Consider the following 11,313-nt stretch of genomic DNA (forward strand, 5'->3'; position numbering starts at 1 on the left):
GTTATCCCGGGCATGCCCTGACACAAGACTTAGGACTCAGTTGACTACCAGGAGCTGAGAACTGTCCCAAGGGAGTACAATATTATAACGGATTCTGCATGAATATATATGGAAACAATATCCTTCATTGTGAAGATAGATGCCAATGAACTATGTTTAGAGAAGCAAAAGGAAACGGCCATCAATTTCATCTAGGGACAGGGAGCCTGAAAATGAAATGAGATCTGGTTTCTTACATGAATGGCTTTCCCAGAATGTAGTAGGAAGGCAGGAAGAGAGGACGCCATCCTTCCCTTTCCTAAGGGATGGTTCTACAGGGTCCGGGGTCCGACAACTGATCATTTTCTACTCTGAGAAGTGAACGCTTTGATTAAACAACTCTGTCCTGAGCTCAAAATGTTTGGGTGATGCATGTGCATTGTGAGTGTGAGTGCGTGTGTGCGTGTGCGTGTTCTTGACCAGCTCCTGGTTAAGCAGCAGCCTGGACATTTGCAGGCTGAGCTTGCAGACTGTCCTTTATTTGGCACATGATCCTGGTGCCTTGGTTACTTCATGGAGTATGGCACTCACAAGGGGGACAGGGATCTGGAAATCTGGAAAACAGGATATTCTGGAGGGGATATTGAGGGCTCTTCAAAAGACGCATGGGTGCGTCCACATTCATTCTGACAGTGATAACCAGGAGGGTGGTCTCCTAGCTGTTCCAACTGGGCAGATGAAGACTGAAGTCCAGTTTGTAAAATAGCAGTTTTTATTTTTTCCTTCCTTTTTCCTGCCTAAGGACTGAGCACTGCAAAGTCAGAGTGATTAAAAAAGCTAGGGGTCTGGGACCCCACCCCAGTGCTCAGCCACTGTGCCTCTCACCTTGTGTGGGGAGTCACCTGGCGCCTTCTGAGCGGAGGACTGCCACTCTGGAGGGAAACCACAGAGAACTATTGGGACTATTTCACAAACTTCTTCAAGTTCCCCCAGAGCATAGTTTGCACTGGGTTGTGCTTCAAGAGTGCCCTGTGGCAGCCCTGGGCCATCTGCCACAGTCTGTTACAGAGGACACTTGCAACGAGCCCTTCTCTCTAAACACCTGCTTGACTCGGCCTGTTAATCTCTTAATCTGGGGGCACAAATAGAGCCTTGGGATATAAAATTTAAAATTTATTTATTTCGTGATCAGCAAAGAGTTTAAATTTTTAATTTGAATTCAGATTATTTGTTTGCATCTAATTATACCATGTAAGAAAATGCAGGGAAGCTTGTCACTAAAAAAAAAAAAAAAATTGATGCCATTTGACAATAACATGATTGAATATTTAAAAGTTTAATGTTATACATTGTGATATTATCTTCTAAAACAAAAACTGTTATAGCCTATTCAAATTAGAGTCAATGTATAACTATCTACTATCTGTTTTGGTTAACATTACTGAATCCAGGCCTTCATGTTAATTGAGAAGTGATGATGAATCTGTAAAAAAAACAATATGACTTACATTTTATAAAACAACATTGATTGAAGGACCAAAAAATAAAAAGTAAAATAAAAGGAGCCCCCGATTTAATGCACATGGATGTTCTCGGTTGGCCTGTGCAATGGACTTGATTTAGAGCTTTATTAAAAAGGTGAGGAAAGGTAGCTCTGACTTATTTAGATCTTAGACGAATATAGTTGGCCAACCTAAATGATTTTGCTTATGTTGGTTCTAAGTAAAAAAGTTAAAGATAACCCAGGAAAGGACACATGTGATTTATTTAACACTGTGACGCATAAATGCACGGGAAGTGGGCCCCTGCTCTTCACCATGGACGGGAGAGAAGAAAGGACATCCACATTCTTTACCCTTTCACCCACGAGGACCTCACTTGTTAGGGAGCACTGCCCAGCTGGTTGCTGCTCCTCCTTGGGTGGGGGGGAGCAAGGACAAAATGAGCTGGGACTCTGGTGCTTCAAGGGGTGCTGCCAATGATTTTAATTGATTATTTGTTCTAATTACCCACTGTGGATTGAGGGCATGTAGTACAAACTTGCACTTGACCTTTATCTTTACTTACCTAGAAAGGGCGTGACCTCCACAGTCACAGGCCTGGCCCTGTTTTAATTCCCTTATTTGCTGTTGATTACAGAGCCTGATTTTGTTTGTCCTGAGGTCTCCATGGACAGGTATCTCTTATAATTCACAGTGCTGACTGCAATTAGACCAGGCCCTTCGAAGCTCTGATTTCCAGAGCTTACATAGACTGGTCTGAAGAATGCACGCCTTAAAAGCCTGAAAGTTTGTCACAACCTTTTGGGCAACACTCTAAGAGCAATGGGGAAGGATACCAGATCCTTTAAAAAAAAGGTACATTAAAGAGAGTTGATGATTGCTGTGATTGAACATGGCATCAACCCTTCCAGAAGTATAATTGGAACATTGATCACCATGCAGGATTAAGTGCTGGTTTATTTCGTAGCCGACTCACGTCAGGACAGCCTAACAACATCACAGCATTTTGCATTTTGGAAACCCTGACTGAGAGCGCGCACAGAGCTCTGAATTCCAGACCAGCCATCGATAAAGAGCCGAAGGGTGTTTATTGCGTTGTTCGCTAGCGCCCCCTAGTGACAAGCTTTTTTGGGTGGCGGCGACTTGCTAAGATGATTATTTCCTCTTAGCCCCAAGGAGAAAGCTGCCCCCTTCTCGTGCAGAGACAGAATGAACCGCAAAAACCACGCATTGTGGCAGGAACTCCAGTAGTATCCTAGAGGAAGCTGCGGGGGAGCGTTGCCTAAAGGGGGGGGGGGTGGAACAAAGGCAGCTAAACCAGACCGAAGGGGGCAGGCCACACAGCCCATTAGTGGTGTTTGGAATTCTAATTTTAAGAGATGGCAGTGGCCATTTAATTTGGGACCTTGTGGGTTGCGCTGGTCTCACTGAGAGGAGCCCCCGGCCACAGTGCCTGCCCAGCTGCGTTTGGGAGGTATTACTGATACCGTAAGAACTCAGTGTGGATTCAGTGGCGCTAGATGAGGTTACAGCCACGACCCAGTGGGAAAGACTAGTAATCACTCATCGCGTAGTCCCGTAATTACCCATACATCGCCAATGTCGGTCGTCTTAGAAATGACCGCGGGCCTGCCTCGCTGGGCAACAGTGTCTCACAGAGTGAGAGCCAGGCTGATGTCAGTTACTTCCTCACTTCCTTAGGGAAGGGGGCTGGGCTTGGAGCCTGTTTTGCACGGCTACCTTTGGTAGCGCCTGTAGGAGGCCTAGAATAAGTAGGCTAATTATTTGCAATAAATGACTGGTCCTTTTAGCACAACAGCCGGTCAATGCAATCGGGCAGCTGGCCGATTGGATCTGATGGATTTCTACTGTAATCCCTACGTATGAAATAAAGGGATTGGACTCACTGGCCTTTTAGTTCTAGCACGGTGATTCTAATTACTCAGTCTAGTTGACCTTTTGGATTAGCATCATGTAAACACCATCCCTCGGTTAGTGTTAAATCACTGCTGCCAGGATCAAAGTCTCAAGAAGGCCATTAGGTCTAATTTTACTTCCACACATCCAGTCCGCTCTTAGTAAATGCGTGTGTTAAGGAGGAAATGGTGCCAAGAATTCCAAGCCATTGGGGATTACTGATCTTTTATTTTTATTGCACTTAAAGAACTTCAAGAAGACAATCGACAGCTGGGCCTGATCTCTTGTCCTCTAGCTCACGTCATTCATTGTCAAGCCCCGGTTGAGCAGAGGTGGACCAAGTTGGCCACGGACACTTTTTTGTTATGGGTATTATGGTTAGTGGTCAAGAATCAAAGAAGTTAAGCCACGAGTCAGGCTCCTTTAGGGAAGGGACCCATCTTTTCCTTGCCCTCCCTTGCCTGTCGCCTCTTGTATACAGCAGGCCTAACAGCTGAGTATCAGATGGGGATGGGATGACATCTCTGCTACATGGACTAGAATATGTTTGTTCTGCAAAGACCAAATGCTAGACCCTGGTTACAGTAACGTTTGGTTGTTTTCAGGGGGAAACGCCGGCATCAATTACCGGGAGTGGTATAAGCCCCTAGTGTGGTTTTGGATCCTTGTTGGCCTGGCCTACTTTGCAGCTGTCCTCAGTATGATCGGAGACTGGCTACGGGTTCTATCCAAGAAGACAAAGGAAGAGGTAGGACCCCTTCCAAATTCTATAAATGTTTCTGAGATCCGATGAATTCATGTCAAGAATGACCTGTCTCTATTTTATGGGCTGGAGGGTTTCTTAATACGTGGAGGGCCCCTATGGCTTCCTCTTTTTGAATCATTATCTAAAAGCCAAGTTCAGTGGAATAGCGGTTATTTTTGGGTCCTTTTTTGGCAGGTGAGAACATCTGAGGACTCATCAGCCCACAGATCCTGGAAGGACTAGTAAACAACGACTTTTTGTTTTTTTATTATTTAAAAAAAATTTTTTTTTTATCTTTAGAGAGGGAGAGAGAGCCAGCCTGAGTGGGGGGAGGGACAGAGAGAGAGAGAGAGAGAGAGAGAGAGAGAGAGAGGGAGAGAATCTCAAGCAGACTCCCTGCTGAGCCCGGAGCCCAATGCAGGGCTGGATCCCAGGACCCTGAGATTGTGACCTGAGCCGAAACCAAGAGTCGGATGCTTAACCGACTGAACCTCCCAGGCACCCCAGAATGATTTTTAAAAAATAGCAGTGGTCAGCAGGGGTAGACCGTGGTTGAGGGAGGTGTGCATATATGTGGGAGAGGCTGAGAAAGTTTGTAAAAAGCTTGAGAAGGATGGGGTCTATATGGAAATGCAGTAGAATACAAGGACTCCTCGATTCTCTGAGACTGAAGTCCTCCAACAGTGACCAGCTGTGGGGAAGCGAACACAAGGGGTCCCTTTTCACCTTTATCCCCTCCTGGTTGTCAGATCTATGGAAACAAAACCAGCCTCATGTCCAGGGATATGCAGCCTTTTCTCCCTTGGGTGAATGTGTGTGAAAACCTACACAAAAGCAAGAAAAGACAGAAGAGGGGAAGGTAGATCTTGTGATTTAAAAAAAAAAAATGTCCATGTAGTTCTTCTAGGAAGAGAGGAAAAGAACTGAAAAGGAGGGCAAGAGAAGAGGAGGAAAAGAGCTAACAAGTGGGAGGGAGATTAAAAGAAACAAAGAAATAGAAAGAGGGAGAGTCTCCTGGAAGGTGACTGCTCGCTTGCTGGCAGACAGACGTTCTGTATAGAAGGCCCCAGGACAAAGTTGCCGAATGGGAACATTTCCCATCGCATTCCCGGGCCCCAGGGTTAATTTTCCTGGCTTAGAGAAACACTGGCAATGCAATCCAGTCAATGCAATCTCCAGTGTGGTTCCCCAGATGGCTAACTGACCTGCTGAAAGTCAGCTGTAGTGAAAGAGAAAGTTAACTATATAAATATCGACTTTCCTAAACGCAAAAATGCAGACTTCTGAGGGGCTTGTCTAGAAAACACGGGACTAGTGCTGTTGGCCGTGCTGGATGAGAGCCAAGAAACCTGATATCGATCCTCATGCATTCTGAGGAGGAATGTTCTGTGGGCTTTCGCAAACATGACCAGGGAAGTTTGGCTCCCAGATGCCCTGGAGGGTCTTCTTAAAGCAGGGTAAGCCGGATGGCACTCGACCGTAGTGTGGCCCAGATTCAGGGTGAGCAGCACTCCCAGTTTGCCCAGGACTGCAGGGGTACCTAAGACACAGGACGTTCTGTTCCACAACCAGGACAGTCCCCGTCTAACTGGGACGGGTTGTTCACCCTACGCAGACAGAAGCATTGGAGGAACAGAGAAGGGCCAAGGCCAGGTTGCACCTCTGCTTTGTGCCCGAGTGCATGTCTCTGTCTCGCGTAACACTAAGAACTCCGTGAGCTTGATATGATCACCCCAGTTACGCCGGAGGAATGAGGCCATTCAACTAAAAAAGGGGTGGACGCATAATGTGAACCCAAGCCTGGCCAACTCTAGATAGCGACCTCTGCCGCAGAAGGCCGTCCTCCTCCCATTCGGTCACCACCTCCACATCTCAGGCTCCTGCCGGGTTCTCTAGCAGGAGTGCCCCCCGAGCCACAGGAGCCAGGAGCCAATTTGAGATGGGTCTTTAGGGCAGAGGTAGCATCCCCACCCGGGCATGGGCTCCCCCACCCCCTGGCCTCCCCGGAGCCAGCCTTCCCATCGGGACACTCAAGGGCTGTGGGCGCCGGGAGGGCTGGGGGGCCCGAGGCAGGGACAACTTTCTCAGCGTGCCCTTGCTCTCCTGTCTCCCGGCCAGGTCGGTGAAATCAAGGCCCACGCGGCCGAGTGGAAGGCCAACGTGACGGCCGAGTTCCGAGAGACGCGGCGGCGGCTCAGCGTGGAGATCCACGACAAGCTGCAGCGGGCGGCCACCATCCGCAGCATGGAGCGCCGGCGCCTGGGCCTGGACCAAAGGGCCCACTCGCTGGACATGCTCTCCCCAGAGAAGCGCTCTGTCTTCGCCGCTCTGGACACGGGCCGCTTCAAGGCCTCATCCCAGGAGAGCATCAACAACCGGCCCAACAACCTGCGCCTCAAGGGTTCCGAGCAGCTGAACAAACACGGGCAGGGGGCCTCCGAGGACAACATCATCAACAAGTTTGGGTCCACCTCCAAACTCACCAAGAGGAAAAACAAGGACCTCAAAAAGACCTTGCCCGAGGACGTTCACAAAATCTACAAGACCTTCCGGAATTACTCCCTGGACGAAGAGAAGAAGGAGGAGGAGACGGAGAAGATGTGTAACTCGGACCACTCCAGCACCGCCATGCTGACCGAGTGCGTCCAGCAGCAGGCCGGGATGGAGAACGGAATGGTCCCCACGGACACCAAAGACAGGGAACTTGAGAACAATGCATTACTTGAAGACAGAAACTAAATGCTGAGGACCTAGGACTTGACCAAGCGTTTTGTGTGTGTGTGTGTGTGTGGTTTTTTTTTTTATATTCACCCTGAGACACGTGCCTTAAACAGACTTCTCGTTAGTCCGAAATTACATAGCATTGAAGACTATATTTCACTGTGCCATAAACGATGGAGAAAGATCGCTCTGCCAAAAGGAATCAAAGAATAACGACCGCACTTCCGACAGGAACCGCGGGACATGCCGGGAGTGTTCGCACACGCAAGAGGTCGTGGCCACAAAAGTTAAGGGCAGGTGTGGGACGGCGCTGTGCCCCCAGTGTGGCGCCGCCCAGGCCTGGCGTGGAGAAAGGGCAGCTATTCCTTAGACCAGCCTTCTGGCAGGAACAGGAGTGTCTTTTACATGGAGCCTCGTTTCCTGACCCTACCGTTAGAGATATGCACACACACAGAAGGGAACCGGATGGGGGATGAACTAGTACCTGCAATGAGGGTTCGAGCTGACATTGTGGCATGTTGCTCTGAGCTTGAATTTTGATACACATCCTTCAGTGCACACCTAGTCTTTCTAAGCTCCAAATGAGTGTCCATGGGACCCGGGAGCATGTGGAATTTGTGGGAAACAGATCAGAGCACACGTATTAAAAGGTGCAATTGCTTTCCTCATTACAAAAGAAAAAAAAAATCACAAATGCATCACACTGTGGATATCACCTTAACCAATGACAGAAGCCTACTGAATTTTGTCTATCGACAAATGACAAATGAACTTGCAAGCATTGGCGAAAACTCAACCTCATTCGCTGCATGGTTACAGGCAAAAATCATGCATTTTCCTCAGTGGGTGCAGTGGTGAAAATAAACTGGTTTTGAAATGTCCATGTTCACTTTTCTAGTGGAACTTCGGTTATAACTTGTTTTGATAAGAGGGGGAAAAAATACCAAAATGATTGCCTTGCATGATGCCAGTGGCTTGCTGTTCTGTCTAGCTGATCCTAAATTTTTATAAAAATAGACATCCTGCATGTCTGAGACATACCAAGGAGGACCATGGCATCATTCCATCTCAGGGCTTTTTGTCCCTTTGGGTGTCTTACGGTAGACATAGTGACGAGGTCCAATCTTGCTATCTCCAAACAAAAGAAAAAAATCCCCCAACCAACTCTTGTACAAGAAAATTGAATTGTTTTAATTGCTTGCAGCTTAAGTGCCATTAATGCCATTTAAAAACTAATGCTTAAAAGAAGTATTTACAACATTCCACTTTTATGTTTGGGTGTTCCTTATTTTGAAAGCATCACTTCTTTTCCTTGCTTGTTTCTTTGTCTCGAACCTGCTATTCCCTAAAATTGGAAGACCAGCATGATTGTTCCAAGGCCAACAATAGCAACACTATTGTTTCAGGAGGTTAGAACGGTCAGTGAAGGAAAGTGGGGGAGGGGCTAGTCAAGTTTGGAGAAGATTTTAAATGGATTTTTTAATCAGAGAGGGCAAAATAGGTGCTAGGCTCACCATCCTGTGTGTGCCTCAGTCCCTTGCATAATTGGCTGGCTATCGATGGTTCAGACGTAGCTGTTTGGACCACGCTCTTAAGCATATGGACCTGGCAACCCCAGGAAGTTGCTAGTGATGCCCCCCCCACCACCCGGGCTCAGCGCCACCTTTTGGAGATTTCACAAGATGAACACACAGAGCGGATTTATCGAAAGATCACAAGACTAGCAGAGACTTCCTGAAATAATCTAACGCTTTCTGACTTCTGGGGAAAATTATACCCACCACATCCTTGACCGGTGGTACCAGGGCAGACCTCTTCCTGCCCGTTTCCCAAAAATGCACAGCTCTCCCTCGCCTGGAGCGCACGTGGCTCCGCCTTCCCTTCCCCCAACCTCCTAGGCTCTAGCGAGAGTTCTGGCATTGCTTTTGAGAAGGAGCCAAATAAGAATCAGCTTTCACGAGGCCCTTCCTGTCCACTGTAGATTTGGTTTAACACCTCCACTGGGCTGGAACCATGGCTCACTGGTGACATCCTGTGTCCACATATTAACAGACGCGACATATTAACAGACGCGGAAACGATGTTTATGCAGGTGCGGGCACTGCTCTTACTGTGAGAGTCTTTCCAGCCTGACAAGATGTGTTTTGAGTGGTAGATATCTGGGACTTTCTCTATTCTTCTGACAAGTTAAAAGCATCCCGATTAAACTATCCATTGATCTCATTCGTTTGCGTTTCCGCCCTGTATTACTCGTTACCTTCTTTATAGTCATGTGTTAAAAATTCTAGACCCTACAGACAAATCTGGCCGAGGGGCTTCCTTGTTATTTATCCAGTGGTTTCCCTGGGCCAAGCACTAGATCAGGCACTTTATGGGTGTTAGCTCACTGAAACCTCATAGCAGCCCTCTACGGGAAGTGTTGGCAAACCCATTACACAGATGAGGACATGGAGGCTCAGGGAAGCTGAGTAACTTACCCAATGGCACACAGCAAGAAGGTGGTAGAGCTGGTATTCAAAGGCTGTCTGACCAAAGTCTGCTTTTGACTTTGCTATAATGTCCATGTCATGCACTCTTGTGCGTGTGTGTGTGGTATGTGTATGTGTGTGTTTGTGTGCATGTGTGTCTTTTTAGTTTCATGGACACGACATACAGAGGTGGGGAGAAGATCTCTATTACCAAGAGGGTATGAAGTCTTTGTGTAAACATGACCTAAAGTGTTACCCTTACAGACAATTATACCTTATTTCGGTTTGGGTTTTGGGAATGCTGTATGGCGCCCTTTCTGTATTGTTAAAAATGTCCTTTGAAAGCACTCTTTTGCACTTTACTTGCTTACCTTGCAGGAACTCCGTATACAGCAGGAATAAAACAATTCAAAGCACTAAGCTGCACATTCTACCAAATGGAACAGGTGGTGTGTGCATAGACGCTTCCCCAAAGGAGTCAAATCACAGTAATACAGAGGAATCAAAAATAGCCCTTGGCTGAGAGTGGGAAAATATCCAACATAACCTGTTCCCTGAGTACAGAGGGGGCCAAAGCCCTGACGAATGAAATCCAAGAAGAGCCCTCCCTCTATGGAGATTGATCCATTAAATATGTGGGAAGTATTGGACAAACTATAACATACTCTCCAAAGGAGAAGCTGAGAAGGAATACGAGCTTGGACTCCTCTTAGTGTGTACAAGCTAAGATTTGGGGGGAGTCCAGTTGTTATGAAGTTGTGTGAATGGTACCCTTTTAAGATGGGGCCAAATAACACGTAGCAAATAGCACGTGGCAAAGCTGCTGCAAATTCTAAACGCACATCAGCACAGCCCTGCCCCTATACACACATCCGCACCCTGCCATAAACCTGGAATCAATGCCTTGATTTTGCGCACGGGAAGAGCACATGTTCCGTATCTTCAGTGGGTGGTGGTGTCTCTTGCTTCACCTGGTAATTGGGTACCCATTTTTTTCTTCCCTAATAGATCTGGAGGTTTACTGGGGACAGCTGGGGGACCATTTGGAGACTGTAGCTCCATACCCAGTCCTAACCCAATAGTGAACTTAGAAACTTACCACTTTTGGGGTAGGGCCCTGATATGTGTGTGGCTAGGAGTGTCCCTGGCCTACAGGTGAGGCAACAGGGACTATTTGTCCGTGCTTCCCTGTCCCAGCCTGTGAGCGTGGGCACCTCGGTCCCTAAGCTTCTCTGTTACCTCATCGGCACACCAAGGGGGTTGAACACAGATAATCATCAAGGTCCCTTTTAGTTCTGCAATTCTCTGACCAAATCTCCCCTGGTCTATGAGTTTGTGAAATTCATTAAGAACGGTATTAGCTGGGTTTGTGTATACTGACTAGCGGGCCCCCTCATTTTAGGCTAAGAGGAGAGCTTAGTCTCCTGCCCTTTGGGATTTGCTTTCTGGTAATTAATGGAGACCAGATGTATTTGGGAGCCTGGTGTCCAAATTAGAATCATGCCCTGTGTAGGCTCACACTATGTTCCCTTACAGCACACGGTCACCCAGAGGGCTCAGGCTACACGGGCATTTTTTGCATGGTGTTAAGACTATTTAAAGAATTTTAAGCTGTTGCTATTTGCAGTCAATTGTGGTAAAGTTTCCCTTTGATTACTTCATGAATTCATATATTATAGACAGATATGTCTCTCTCTCTCTCTCTCTCTCACACACACACACACACACACACACACACACACACACACACACACACTGGAAATGGCTGCTCTGGGTTCCATGGGGACCATTCGATGTTGAAAGTCCTAGTTGTGCTAGACATTAGCAAACCACCCCCTTACCTCCCTGAGAGGATGTCATTTCCTGGCTGAGTCAATGCTGCTCATCTATTTGTGTGCTTGGTTTTGGGGACTAGTGAGAATGTGGCCAGAATCTGGGTGGGGCAGATTTATACTCATTGGATTGGGTAAGAATGTAGACC

At 47.3% G+C, this 11,313-nt stretch overlaps 1 protein-coding gene across 2 annotated transcripts in view; it reads left to right on the forward strand.

The window, feature by feature from the left end:
• KCNK10 (potassium two pore domain channel subfamily K member 10) overlaps positions 1–10,899 on the forward strand; it is a 130,625-nt gene extending 119,726 nt beyond the window's left edge. For both annotated transcript variants that reach the window (XM_027572774.2, XM_027572775.2), the window contains 2 exons: positions 4,004–4,146; positions 6,262–10,899. In XM_027572774.2, coding sequence (XP_027428575.1) covers positions 4,004–4,146; positions 6,262–6,882 — 764 coding nt within the window. In that variant the 3' untranslated portion in view covers positions 6,883–10,899. The remainder of the gene's footprint in view (positions 1–4,003; positions 4,147–6,261) is intronic.
• Positions 10,900–11,313: the final 414 nt, after the last annotated feature.

This window comes from Zalophus californianus, chromosome 6 (assembly GCF_009762305.2).
Source record: "Zalophus californianus isolate mZalCal1 chromosome 6, mZalCal1.pri.v2, whole genome shotgun sequence".
Classification (NCBI taxonomy): Eukaryota; Metazoa; Chordata; class Mammalia; order Carnivora; family Otariidae; genus Zalophus; species Zalophus californianus.